The sequence below is a fragment of the Stenella coeruleoalba genome (assembly GCF_951394435.1).
Source record: "Stenella coeruleoalba genome assembly, chromosome: 3".
NCBI classification, from domain to species: Eukaryota; Metazoa; Chordata; class Mammalia; order Artiodactyla; family Delphinidae; genus Stenella; species Stenella coeruleoalba.
Genome location: NC_137148.1, coordinates 63,674,376 through 63,689,266, shown reverse-complemented (window position 1 = coordinate 63,689,266; position 14,891 = coordinate 63,674,376). Strand labels below are relative to the sequence as shown.

At 37.2% G+C, this 14,891-nt stretch overlaps 1 protein-coding gene across 3 annotated transcripts in view; it reads right to left on the bottom strand.

The window, feature by feature from the left end:
• MSH3 (mutS homolog 3) overlaps positions 1-14,891 on the bottom strand; it is a 181,314-nt gene that overhangs the window by 165,757 nt on the left and 666 nt on the right. For all 3 annotated transcript variants that reach the window (XM_079916011.1, XM_079916010.1, XM_079916012.1), the window contains exons 2-3: positions 13,878-13,998; positions 2,581-2,801 (exon numbers count right to left, since the gene is read on the bottom strand). In XM_079916011.1, the coding sequence (XP_079772137.1) occupies positions 2,581-2,801; positions 13,878-13,998 (342 nt within the window). The remainder of the gene's footprint in view (positions 1-2,580; positions 2,802-13,877; positions 13,999-14,891) is intronic.

The window sequence follows — 14,891 nt, the reverse complement described above, 5'->3', positions numbered from 1 at the left end:
TTCCTAGCGCCATAGGACAAATTGATCACAAAATGCCTCCCAAACCTAGGTGGAAATTAAGACCGAAAGGGAACCGATTATAAAATAAAGACTGTTTGCCCATCAACCAATTCTACAAGAATGAAGTCATTAGCTACTGTGGTTGCTGACCTATATTACACCCTGAAAGGAATTCAGGAAGATCAGGATGAGGCTCTTTGTGAAACTTGCCCTCAGATAGTTAGATATTTTCAGGAGAAATTTTTTTATAAACCTGGATTCTTGCATCATCCCATACTTAGAAAAGCACTAAAATCATTAACTAAGATGTCTGTTCCTTGTGACTAGCAGCAACCTTCTACCGAGATGTGTGCTTGAGTGCACATACCCCCTTTGCCAAAATCACACATATGCTGGCCTCCCCGCCCTTTACTTCTTTGGAACAGTTCTCAGAGCCCTCTGAGAGACTACCTCCTGGGTTATAATCCTCAGGTTGGCTCAAATAAAATTTTTCACTTCTTTCTTAGATTGACTATTGATTATTTTTGTCAAAAGGATAAATCCAGCTTCTAATTAACAGTCACTGGGTCACTGCCAACATCTAAAAACTTACCAGCTACCCCTGAGATTAAAAATATGGCCTAAAAGACTAGTGACCAGCAGAGGCAGAGAAGAGAGAAAGAGAAATGTCTTATATGGCCCAGGGAGGGGACCGCAGTCCAAGGAAAGCCCAGAAACACGTTCTTTACAGTTGCAGTTGCTAAAGGTTTAAAAAATTCAGCTTAGCTGGAATAGCAGGTAGAGACACAGTTTATCTGAATAGCGAAGCCAAGCAAACCTCCAAAGATCAGCAATGAGATCTGGTAAGGTATGGACAGGTATGGCAGGAGAAAAGTGGGTCAATATACCAGGTTGGAGAATGCATTTGCTTTTAATTATGATGGATTTTCTACTTCGTTTCCATGACTGTTATCTAAAATTCAAGAAAACCACATATTGCAAAACTTAATGAATACTTAAAAAAATATATTTCCTGGAAAAAGAAAGTTCTTACTTTATACCTTATTCATATAGGGAATGAAAGTAGGAATCCAGCAAATAGTTTTAAGCATATGGGATATGAATAAACAAGTCAATCTGAATACTTGAGTATTAAGCAACTTTTTTTCCCCACCATTTGGGTGAAAATATTTCTCAGATATACTCTTTTTCATATTCCCAGAGACAGCATTCTGAACTCAATTTAACTTTGTCTTGACAATTGAGGATGATGAGAATAATAAAATGGGACTTTCAGGACCTATTTCTCGGTGTCCCTTCTAACTGGTTACTTCTAATGTGCTGTGAATCAGAAATGCCAAGTTGGTCATTTTATGTATAAACCAACAGTAAATCTCATGAGACCCTAGGATAAATTCTCCAATTAATAAAGTGAACATACACAGACAAACTTTTTGACCTCTATACTTTATGACCACTACACTCAGGTGAACTGCTTCTAAGTACTAAAAAAAGATTAAAAATGAAAACAAAGCAACTTTTTTTCTGATGATGTAAAATAAGTCAATGGATCTTACAGCCTGGCTGAAGGAGGAGTTCATGAATCTGGACTTTGTGGGAAGGAGTGTGAACTTCTGAAAATTAGATACAAAATTGTGTTGGTCTGAGTATTTTTCTGAGTAACAAATCCATAGTTTTCATTAGATTTAAATGACTCATAACAAAAAGTAAAGAACTAGTTCTCTAACTCCATGGTTTTCGATCATGGCTAGACATTAAAATGAGAGCTTTTAAACGATATCCATGCCCAGTTTTTCATGAAAACTAACTAAACATGATTCTGAAGAAGGGTTCTTACTATCGGTATTTTATTTTATTGACGTATAGTTGACATACAATATTACGTTAGTTTCAGGTGTACAACATAGTGATCTGATAGTCAAATACATATGAAGTGATCATAAGTCCAGTAACTAACTGTCACCATACAAAATTATGACAGTAAGGTGATTCTAATTTAAAGCTGGGCTGAGAACCACTAATTCTGATTTATAATAGATTTCAACGATGGATCAAGAGTTAAATTCCCTGATTTTGCAATGGTGAAAAATACTAATAATCACCGAACAGTGGAAGAAGTAAGGAAGCCATATACGTTTGGTTAAACTCTGAATTTATTATATCAGCCAAGCTTTCAACTAAAAACCTCAAAACATCTCTACAAATTATTCACTGTGATTTTCCAGACTAATCATGGAAACTATAAGGAGGACTATAAGAAACTGTGCTTGTATTAATTATTAATAAAGAATCCCCCCAAGTCAGTGGCTCCTAATCCAGGCTGTATATCAGAATCTGCTGGGAGGTTTTCTTGGTTTTCTGTTGTTTTAATAAAACTAATTCATCCTGCCTTAGTACATAGTAAATCACAATCTCCAGGAATTTAAAAACAAAAAACTAAAAAGCAAAAGCTCCCTCAGCTCATTTGGATGATCAGCCAAGTTTGGGAACCAGTGCCCTGAGTGAACCCACAAACCTAATGGCACGTGAGAACCTACAGTTCTAAGTAACTGGATATTCATCTGTATAAGAGTTACATACCTTTTGACTAGTTTGAGATTTGGAATCTTCAGAAGAAACTGCATTCTTTGCACGTAGAAGATCGATATCATCAAAATCAGTACATTTTGGCAGAACTGCAAATCTCTTCTGAAGAGACTCTGTCTGGACTCTATTTTGAGGAAGGGCAGAATCGCAGCAGAATTCTTTCAATTTTTCCAGAGACTTTAAAACAATCCTGGTCCTCAGATGTTTCTTTGGCTCTTAGCAAGTCAGAAGAAAATATAACAATAGTATTTTATCTCATTATGTCAATTCATAATTAGCATAGGATTTTTAAAGAGGGAGCTTCTCACTAAAGCAATGAATCTAACTATAATGTGATAAGGAAATAAAGAAACCTCGGGTTCAGGGTGAAGATGGCATATTGAAACATAGATCTAATTTCACTTGGTCCTGAAACCCCATTAAAAACTACAACAGGGGCTTCCCTGGTGGCGCAGTGGTTGAGAGTCCGCCTGCTAATGCAGGGGACACGGGTTCATGCCCCGGTCCAGGAAGATCCCACATGCCGCGGAGAGGCTAGGCCTGTGAGCCATGGCCGCTGAGCCTGCGCGTCCGGAGCCCGAGCTCCGCAACGGGAGAGGCCACAACAGTGAGGCCCACGTACAGCAAAATAAATAAATAAATAAATAAATAAATAAATAAATAAATAAAAGGGGGAAAAGGATTCAAAAAAAAAAAAAAAACTACAACAGGGCAGACAGAAAAGAAGAGGTGACAACTGCAAACAAAATATCTGAAGCTAGAAGGATAAATGGATAAGCAATAACCAATTTAGCATACCTGAAAGCTAAATCCTAAATCAGTAATATATAAAACCAGGAACTAATCCTACTTAGAACACAAAATGCTTATTAAATGGCTCAAGAATCAGGGTACCAGTAGCTCTGGAAATGGAAAAAAGGGAGGTTCTAAAATAAACAGAACTGGTTCAAAACAATTTAATCCCTAGACCCCTACCCCACTCCAAACTCAAGGGTAACTGTCCTCCTTCTACCTCAGAAGAAGACTGGAGATTTCTCTGGAAAAGGCAACACAGGCACAGGTGAGACGCAGTACTGTGCCTGAGCCATAAGAATGATGGGAATACAGGCTTACTGTATGTGGAGAAACCAGCCTCTTCTCACCAGCTCCCAGAACACAGGCAGCCAGAGTTCTCTCTCCAGGCAGGAGCTCACAAGACTCGGGACTGGGGAAACTGACCAGCTCCATGGGAAAGACCTAAAGATACTGACACCAGGAATTCACCAAGGAAACCACCCCCAGGACATGTGCCTTCCTGCCTCCACAGCTTTGCTCATGCTATTCTTTCTCCCCAGAATGCCCTTGACCCCAATTTCCACATGGCAAATTGTACTCACTTCGTCCAGACCCATCTCAAAACTACTTTTTCATGAAATTCTGCTAATTCTCCCAGTTTAAAGTCATCTTTTCTTTCTCTATGTTCCTATAACAAGATCGCATCTCTCTACAGCACTTATCACACTCTGCCAATTAGCAGTTATTAATAAGCAAGCAACCCATAAAATAAGGGAAACTATCATGTACTGGGTATCTACTATATGCCAGAATACATCTTTTCACCCTTTAGAGCAATACTATTAGGTAATTATTATTTAATATAAAGAAATTGGGACTGCATTTATTATCTCTTACCTTCCCATTAAAGCAAAAACACTCTGAGGGCAAGAGTTGGGTTTTGTTCATTTCTAAAAGTTTAAATATTTTCATATTAATATGCAAACCTCTTTTTAGATCTATACTTTATCCTGTCTCCTGTTAACCTTGTAGCTAGAAAAATGTATATTTGAAATCTCTTTTCAAATGTATATATTCATCTTGTTTACTGTTATTCTCCCCTTTTCAGGATGTATACTTGAATCACTCTTCAAACATATAGTGTAAGTTTTTATATTATATAAGGACTTCCCCCTATCGATTCAAAAAAACTTTCCCGTGATGGGAGTGGGGTATAAGTCTCAGAATTGCACTCATGTGAAAAAAGAATATCTAAAACTGAAGTGTTAAAAACTAAGGTGAAGTAGCCAGGGACTCTTCTAGCTAGTGAACGCTCTGCTGTTTTCTTCCCATTATTTATTTTTTTAAGTAAACAGTAAAGTTCATATTTCAAAAAATTCCATGTCTAGGCCTTATTTCCACAAACTTCAGGGTTTGCTCAGCTGGATGTGCAGCAAGGACTTAGCGTGCATGTGGTAAGAGCCCTTGATGGCTCAGTTTCTTGCCCTCCTCCTTACCATCCTTCTCTACCCTACCCTACTCTCACCACTGCCAAGGAAGATTCCACCTTGAAGCTCCATCCTTGAGTTATGCTCAATACAGAAAGGTTTTTGTCGGTTCAGAAAGATCCCGGATTGAGCCCATGCTTCTGTACAACCTCTCTGCTACCCTTCCACATCTCTTAAAGTTTTTTCTCTCCTTTTTCTGTGTAGCCATCTTTCATCCTTAGGCTACAATGACTTTCTACGAGTGCACCACAGCTCAAGAGTTAGGAAAGAAGGTGTCCCACACTTGTTCATTTCTATCAAGCCATTATGATTCCTGAACTCTAAAATAAGAGAAAGAACTGGTACACAAGCGATTACCCAAAATTACAATTTTTTCTTAATGCTCCTAGGACCATCAAATCTTGAGCCATCTAAAAGAAAACCAGGGGGAAATATGAACATGTTATCTGTGGGAAGAATGAAGCTTACACAGGAAAACCAAAATCTTTCATTGCCTTCCTCACAGATACCTAAGAGAGATTCTAACACCTCATAAGGCCCTCAATGAAAAAAACTAAATTGGAAGGCTTCTCAAGTGCAAAGCCCCCAAGAGCTACGAAACCCTCATGTCTGAGAAGGGACACAGATATAGGCACCAGTCCCTCAATTAGGCCTTGAGGAAGACTGTAACTACTGTGCAAAACCTGGCTCATGGAAAACTGAGTACTATGAAAATTAAAAGGGAAACCTCCTAAAATGGAGTTGGGAGGCCAGCAGGGAGAGCTCTCCTGGACATACTACCCAGCATCAATACAGATCCCAACAGGAAGAGACTTATCTTGCATCCCCTATAGAAGTGACACTAGCTTACTACCACCAGCAGGAGGAAGATTTTCTCCTTGCCTGGCAACAGTACAACCAATGAGAGACTGTCACAACTCAGCCAAAGAAAAGCCACTATACTTTGAACTCCCAGTTTCCTCCAATGACCCTCCCAAATTCCTCTTCTCCTCTATAAAAGAGTTTCCTCTCCTTTGCCTTGCTGAACTTGCATGTGGTTTGCCATAGTTGCATGTCCTAAATTGCAGTTCTTACCTGCTCCCAGATAAATCCATTTTGCTGGTAAAATAATTGGCTGTTCTCCTGTTTTAGTTTAACAGTACCCCAATAAACCTTAACAACCTCCATATTCTGCTCCTATACTTAAAACCTCACTTATACTATTTCCATTTCTGAAGATGCCATGAAATGAACTATCAAATTGCCACAATATGAGATTAAGACTTGCCAGCATTATCACTAAAGTCTCTGAGCCCTTAAGAGGATATACCCTAGAAATAAGGCCATCGGTTGCTGTCCCAACACGTTAAATAGGCCAAAAACTTCTCAGTAAAAATCTTTCACTGAATTAACACCTTCACTGTTTGAGCTTTAATTTTTTGTGTACCATAAAATGTAAATACATAATAGTTACTTTCTCTACTCAGGCTTCCTCCTCTAGGCCTAGGTTATGAAGGATCAAGGAGGTAGAAGAATTATCATATTTTAAATAAAGAATTTTAATCTAGAAGGAAGCAGAGTAGATGCTGAAATAAAAATATGTGCCACTATAAACAGATTTTTTTTAATCTGTATAAGAATCTGTTTTACAGATAAAATAATTCATCTTAAAAAAAGGAAAAAAAGAAAAACCTCTGGAATATTACAAACATATTTTAAATCAGTTGAATTAAACACAATGTTCAGGCAAAACCAATCTATACTGAAGTCAGGATAGTGGTTATCCTTGGTGGGGGGAAGGGGTTGCCAGTGGGAGGGAGCACGGAGAGGTTTCCAGGGGTCCTAGTAATATAGTTTCTTGATCTAAGTGATGGTTATATAGGTGACTTCAGTTTGTGAAATTTATCAAGCTTATGATTCTCTACATGTGTTAAACATCTATAATGAATTAAAAACATCAACAAATCCATGTTCATAGATCTCAGGGTCTCAAGAATTCTCTTTTGGGAAGATAAATTACACCCAATGTTTTCGAGGGTTTAAGCTCAAAAGAAGATATTTAAGCTTAGGCAGATAAAAATAAGACACAAGTCAAGGAGGAGAGTCTTAAAAAGAAAAATAAATAGATTTAAGAGGCAGTTTCAAATCTTGTCTAACAACAGAAACCCAGGTAAAGGGCAGAACTTCTTCTTTTAAAAGACTTATTTTTTAATCTTAGTGCCCTTGTTTTTAAATATCCATTCCAAATTGGGGCATGTTGTTTTAAACGTCAAAAGGTGATTCTTTTTTTAAGAGCATAAAATGAAAATGGAAAGTTTGCTGGATAAAATTTTTTACCCGGTATAATAGGCAGTCATTACAGAATGCAAAAATGGGCGTTTGGGGAATGGCATATTTGATTCCATGAAAAATTTTGATTTTTTCACTAAAACTAAGTAGCTTTATACTCAGCCATAAAAAAAAAAAAAAAAGAATGCCATTAGCAGCAACATGGATGGAGCTAGAGATTATCATACTAAGTGAAGTAAGTCAGGCAAAATCTTTTATCATATGATATCACTTATATATGGAATCTAAAATGTGATACAAATGAACTTATTTACAAAAACAGAAACAGATTCACAGTGTTAGAAAACAAACTTATGGTTACCAAAGGGGAAAGGCCAGGGGTGGGGGAGCCACGGTGTGGATAAATTAGGAGTTTGGGATTAGCAGATACAAACTACTATATATAAAACAGATAAACAATGAGGACCTACTGTATAGCAAGGGAACTATACTCAATATTTTGTAATAACCTATAAGGGAAAAAAATCCAAAAAAAAAAAAATATATGTCTGACTGAATCACTTTGCTGTACACCGGAATCTAACACAACATTGTAAATCAACTATACGTCAATTAAAAAAATATTTTAAATAACTAAGCAGCTTTATGTTAGGATATTAATTGCAGTGTGTAATAATTATAAATATTAATCGATGTCTTTTATAAAATGGTCTAGGGTAAACTGGAAAAAATGAATTTAAGTCATATTTCAATTTGAACTTCCTGCATATGGTTTAAAGGTATAATATCTGATACATTTCCCGGGTCTTTTTAAAAAATTGTATCTTATTTTTATATACTCTGGCTATATTTTATAATATCTTTAATTGATTTTGGAAAGTCCACATTTATATAGTATTAAGATAATGGATATTTGTATTTATCAAAATGCATTTGAGACAGAGTTCTACACTGTTTATCTGTAATTAAAGTAAGAATAATAACAAAAAGTCAAGTCTGAATCTGGGGAGATTTTATTTACCAAACGTAGCCAGACATATATATATTCCATCCCATATGTTTTTCCTATGTGATGCTGACACTCCTGCACTGAAAGGTGGAATCCATGTTCCTTCCCCTTGAACCCACACAGGCCTTTGTAACTAATTCAACCAACAGAGTATGGCAGAAGTGACACTATATAACTTCCAAAGCTAGACTGTGAAAGACAATACAGCTTCCCTCTGGCTCTCTCTCACAGATACTCATTCTTGGAAACCAGCCACCACTGCTATGAGGAAGCTAAAATTAGCCCACACAGAGAGACAAGGGAGCCAGCTCATACTGGTAAGTGAAATCTTCAAGAACTTTGTGAGCCAGTTGTAAAACACAGCTATTATGTTACAGTATATAAACTTACAATTAAATGAATTACATTAAAAACAAAGGTAACAGAGGGCTTCCCTGGTGGTGCAGTGGTTGAGAATCTGCTTGCTAATGCTGGGGACACTGGTTCAAGCCCTGGTCTGGGAGGATCGAGCCCTGGTCTGGGAGGATCCCACATGCTGCTGCAGAGCAGCTAGGCCCGTGAGCCACAGATACTGAGCCTGCGCGTTTGGAGCCTGTGCTCCGCAACAAGAGAGGCCGCGATAGTGAAAGGCCCGCGCACCGCGATGAAGAGTGGCCCCCGCTCACCACAACTAGAGAAAGCCCTCGCACAGAAACGAAGACCCAACACAGCAAAAATAAATAATAATAATAATTAATTAATAAAAAATCCTACCCCAATTATCTACTTAAAAAAAACAAAAAACAAAGGTAATAAATACTCAGGCCTCATTGCTTCCTAAAACTTTTATTACATTTTACTATTGTCTATAATCTAAAGATTATTAACATGTATTGTCTCTTTATGGTGTAAATACTATATAATGGTGTGCTATTGCAACTATCCATCCTTTCCCAACTCTAGAAAAGTCAAGGCTTAAGAACGGGGCTACTCTAGACCTTCTCTTCCAAAGCTTAAAAACAATCCCTAAAAAGATCAAACTGATTCACAAGGAATTTAACTACTTGCCAGAACAAAATTCAACATTCTTTAAAGAAACACAAATCCCAGCACACGACAACAGAAAGTTCAAAATACTTATTATCAGGACTTCCCTGGTGGCGCAGTGGTTGGGAGTCCACCTGCCGATGCAGGGCACAGGGGTTCCATCCCTGGTCCAGGAAGATCCCACATGCTGTGAAGCAACGAAGCCCGTGCACCACAACTACTGAGCCTGCATTCTAGAGCCCGTGAGTCACAACTACTGAGCCCACACACCACAACTACTGAAGCCCACGTGCCCAGAGCCCGTGCTTTGTAACAAGAGAAGCCACCGCAATGAGAAGCACACACACAGCAAGGAAGAGTAGCCCCCGCGCCCACACGCAGCAATGAAGACCCAACGCAGCCAAAAATAAATAAATTTAAAAAACAAAAATACAAAACACAATCCAAATAATTAATTACTAAACATGCAAAAAGTAGAAAAATCAGTCAAGGTGTACCAAACCAGAAATGATAGAGATGACAGAATTAGCATATAAGGACATGAAAACACATATTATAAACATGTTTCATATAATGAAAAATGAAAAGGAAAAAATAAAGAGGAGCAGAATGGAAGGTTTTTGTTTGGTAACAGCTTTACTGAAATACAATTCACATAGAAAAATGGGATGTTTTTTAAAAAGAACAATACAGAACTTCTAGAGATGAAATATACAATATCTGAACTGAACATTTCACTGAATTAAATTTATATCATATTAGATACTACTGGAAAAAAATATCACTGAACTTGAAAATACAGCAGGAGAATCAATCCAAAATGAAGCAGAAGGGGAAATAATACTGGAAAATAAATGAAAAGAGCTTCCTTATTTGAGGGATAATGTTAAGTAATCTAGCATCCCTATTAATAAACTCTCAGAAGAAGAGAAAGGGAAGAGACAGAAAAAAATTTTGAGAAAAAAGTGGCCAAAAAATTCTTCCAAATTTGATGAAAACTATAAACTGATGGAACCCAAGAAGCTTTAAATGAACTCCAAACAGGATAAAGATTAATGAAGAAATAAGAATTTTTTTAAATACTAGACTAAGGCTCATCAAAATCAAATGTGGCAAATGGGACCTAATGAAACTTCAAAGCTTTTGCAAAGCAAAGGAAACCATAAACAAGACCAAAAGACAACCCTCAGAATGGGAGAAAATATTTGCAAATGAAGCAACTGACAAAGGATTAATTTCCAAAATTTACAAGCAGCTCATGCAGCTCAATAACAAAAAAACAAACAACCCAATCCAAAAATGGGCAGAAGACCTAGATATTTCTCCAAAGAAGATATACAGATTGCCAACAAACACATGAAAGAATGCTCAACATCATTAATCATTAGGGAAATGCAAATCAAAACTACAATGAGATATCATCTCACACCAGTCAGAATGGCCATCATCAAAAAATCTAGAAACAATAAATGCTGGAGAGGGTGTGGAGAAAAGGGAACACTCCTGCACTGCTGGTGGGAATGTGAATTGGTACAGCCACTATGGAGAACAGGATGGAGGTTCCTTAAAAAACTACAAATAGAACTACCATACGACCCAGCAATCCCACTACTGGGCATATACCCTGAGAAAACCATAATTCAAAAAGAGTCATGTACCAAAATGTTCATTTCAGCTCTATTTACAATAGCCCGGAGATGGAAACAACCTAAATGCCCATCATCAGATGAATGGATAAAGAAGATGTGGCACATATATACAATGGAATATTACTCAGCCATAAAAAGAAACGAAATTGAGCTATTTGTAATGAGGTGGATAGACTCAGAGTCTGTCATACAAAGTGAAGTAAGTCAGAAAGAGAAAGACAAACACCGTATGCTAACACATATATATGGAATTTAAGGGAAAAAAATGTCATGAAGAACCTAGGGGTAAGACAGGAATAAAGACACAGACCTACTGGAGAACGGACTTGAGGATATGGGGAGGGGGAAGGGTGAGCTGTGACAAAGCGAGAGAGAGGCATGGACATATATACACTACCAAACGTAAGGTAGATAGCTAGTGGGAAGCAGCCGCATGGCACAGGGAGATCAGCTCGGTGCTTTGTGACTGCCTGGAGGGCTGGGATTGGGAGGGTGGGAGGGAGGAAGATGCAAGAGGGAAGAGATATGGGAACATATGTATATGTATAACTGATTCACTTTGTTATAAAGCAGAAACTAACACACCATTGTAAAGCAATTATACCCCAATAAAGATGTTAAAAAAAAAAAAATCAAATGTGGGCAAACGAGTGATAAATACAAAATCGTAAAAGCAGCCAGAGGAAAAAAGACATATTAGGGAAATCAACACCATAATTCAAAAACACCAAAAACACCTTGATGTCACAAATGTTAAAGGTTAAGAACCTTTCAAGGAATACTATGACTCCCTTTCTTCTTAAATATAGGACTTTTCTAATATATACTTTACCTAGTTTCCTGTGACTTCTCTTCTTTTAGAGATACATATTTGAATTTCTTTTCAAATGTATGTTTTACCTTTTTATTATTATTCAATTTGTTTTCAAAACACATATTTAAATCACTTTTCAAATGTATCAAGTTTCCTTGTGAGTATAAAAGCTTCCTTCCCCTGTGGATCCTAGGTATAAAAATGAGCTTATAAATTGAAGAATTAAGAACTGAAGTGGATCCATATAATGGCATATTATTCAACAATAAAAAGGAATGATGTAATTTAGAGTACTCAAAATCATGGAAAGTAGAATGTTGATGGCCAGGGACTGGGGGAGGAGGGAATGTGGAGCTATTATTTAATGGCTATAGAGTTTCAATTCTGCAAGACAAAAAGAATTCTAGAGATGGATGGAGGTAATGGTTGTACAAAATTATGAATGCACTTAATTGAACTGTACACTTAAAAATGGTTAAGATGAAAATTTTATGTTCTGTGTACTTTACCACAATAAAAAGAAATCAAATCAAAACAACTTTTGAAAGGAAGGAGGTACTGATACATGCTACAACATGGATGAACCTTAGAAACATTAGGCTAAGTGAAAGAAATCAGACAAAAAGGCCACATACTGTATGATTCTATTTATATGACATGTTCAGAATAGACAAATCTATAGACAGAAAATAGATTCGTGGCTGCTTAGGTCAGTGAGGGGGGTGCTGCTTGGGGAAAATGGGAAGTGACTGCTACTGGGTACTGAGTTTCCTTTGAGGGTGATGAAAATGCTCTAAAATTGACTTAATGAGGGCTGCACAATTCTGTGAATATACTGAAAGTCATTGAATTGTACATGGTAAAGGGTGAATTGTATAACATGTGATTATATCTTAATAATCTGTTATTTAAAAAAAAAAAAAAAACCCGAGGTGGAGCAATCACCCAGCGTTCGACTGGGGAAAGCTCTTTCTTCTTCCTGAGTGTGATTTTTACCAAGTAGCAAAGGTCTTATTTCAAAACATTCCAAGTCTGTTGCCCCTTTTCCACCTCAGCTCCCCTGGGTGCCTGGAAAAGTTACTTAAGTGTGGTAACCCTCAACCTCACCTATCACTGGAGGACAGCAAGGGTTGTTTGGAAGAATAAAAGAACTACAAAAACCTGTACAGCAATGGCAGGCAAACAGAGGGTTCATTAACAGCTTGACGAATTTACTGAAAAACTGAATAGATCAGATCTATGTAGAGTAATGAAACCCTAGAAAATGCAAATTCTGTCAAGTCATGCCTCTCGCCATGGCCCCTTCAGGTAGGAGGAGAAAAAGGGTATCATCAGATTTATCCTTCTCTTTAACCATACGTCTCCATTTCTATAGTTATTTCATACTAAGGCTTTCATGTTAACCCTAAATCCAAACTTTACTTCTTGATCCACTAAATAGAAACTTTTTTTTTTTTTTTTTTTGGTTTTGTCTCGTTTTCTTTACCTAAATTCCTGGGGATAATGAAGAAAGAAGCATTTTCTGTCCTCCCCTATCACAAATTGTCTGAGGCCAAAAACTAGAGAAAAATCTGCTCAACCATCTGTATCCAATACCTCCCCTAGAAGTCCAACAGCTCAGGAATAGTGGTTTTACCCAAAACCCTTTAGCATACAGAAAAAGCAGCTCCATGATTAAAAAGGACAGGGTAGATCTACATGTCCTGACATTGAAAATTGTTCAAAATGTTCTGCTAAGTGGAAAAAAACAGTTGCAAATTAGTATATATAGTATAATATAATTTATAAAATATCATTATTAGTTAACTTATTTTGGGGTCTATTTGAGTACATATAGATGTGTATAAACAGAAAAACCTGGAAGAATGTACAGCACCCCCAAAAATTAGCAGTAGCCCTTACTGAAAGGGAGAGATTATGAGGTCTTTTACTGTCCACCTTCTACATTTCTGTATTGTTTGAAATTTTTATAACAAGAACGTTTTACTTTTATAATCAAGACAAAAATTTGCTAGAGGGAATAAGAGAGAAAATTGGGAGAACTACAGCCAAATTGCAGAACTCCATCTCTTACCTCCACTCCCCCAACCTCTTACCCACACCACCCCTTATGAAGGGGCTAGTCTACTCAAGCACAATGGAGACCTTTCTCCACAAAGGAAAAAATGGCCCAATACTCCAACAGTCTCCTCTGCCCTCAGGAGAATGTGAGAATATCAGAGTCATTACTTGTAAGAATGAAGAAAAATTGCCCCAGAACTCACCAGCGTTCCCAGACATTACTGAATCACTTCCTTCTTCCTTTTCTTGGACTTTCTTTGCTTTCTTTTTAACAGGCCCATCACTCTCCAGTGGTCTCTTCTTACTCCTATCGATTTCTGCAACCTATGTTAGAAAATGATATTATCTCTAATCTCAAAACTTGATGTATGCAAAATAATTTAAACCTTACTTCTGAATGACAGCAAAGTTCTTGCCATCCACCCTTCATAGAATCATCTGTTTATAGAGTTATGGGTGAACTGTTTTACCATCTTCAAAGACAAGGTGGAGACTGGCAAGTCATGAGCCTCAGCACCTCAAGCCCTCCTAGAATTAGAACCAAGGCTGCTACTTTTCTTCACTCGATCAGTCTTCCCCTATCTCAGATTATGAATCACCCTACTTACCTATGTTAAATAGAATACCTTTAAGAAAAAAACCTAATATTTAGAAAAGTTGAATTTAGACAGATAATTTAAAACAGTATCATTTTTGAAATGTTAATTGTCATTTAACTGTTTCACATTCAAACTTGATTTATGTTCACCACTGAAAATGCCACAAGATTATGGACTATATGCTGGCAGAAAACCTGTCAAAAACTTAAGTCCTTCACCAAATAACATCTAAATGGTAGGCATAAAATAAAATCTTGGTGAATTCATGAAAATATAGGCTATGGTCAAAAAACAAAGACAGGAGAGGAACAATCATCTATGGAAGAAACATAAATGAAGGGAACAAGATTTTGAAGCAACAGGAAGCATACAACAACTAGCCATCACATCTGTATCATCTTAAGAAACTTTATCCACCCAAATTGTGTATCAGACTTTATAACCTGAACTACAAGGGGTACAGTCACCAGGGAACTGCACATGACTTTGACCCGTAAACGCTTGAAATACTAAGCAAGGCTGTTGCAGCCTTAAAAACTAGAGATTTAACGGCAGTTTTCGTCTAGTCAGCTAACCAAACACATACAAATAATAAATAATGCTCCTCTTCAACCCTCA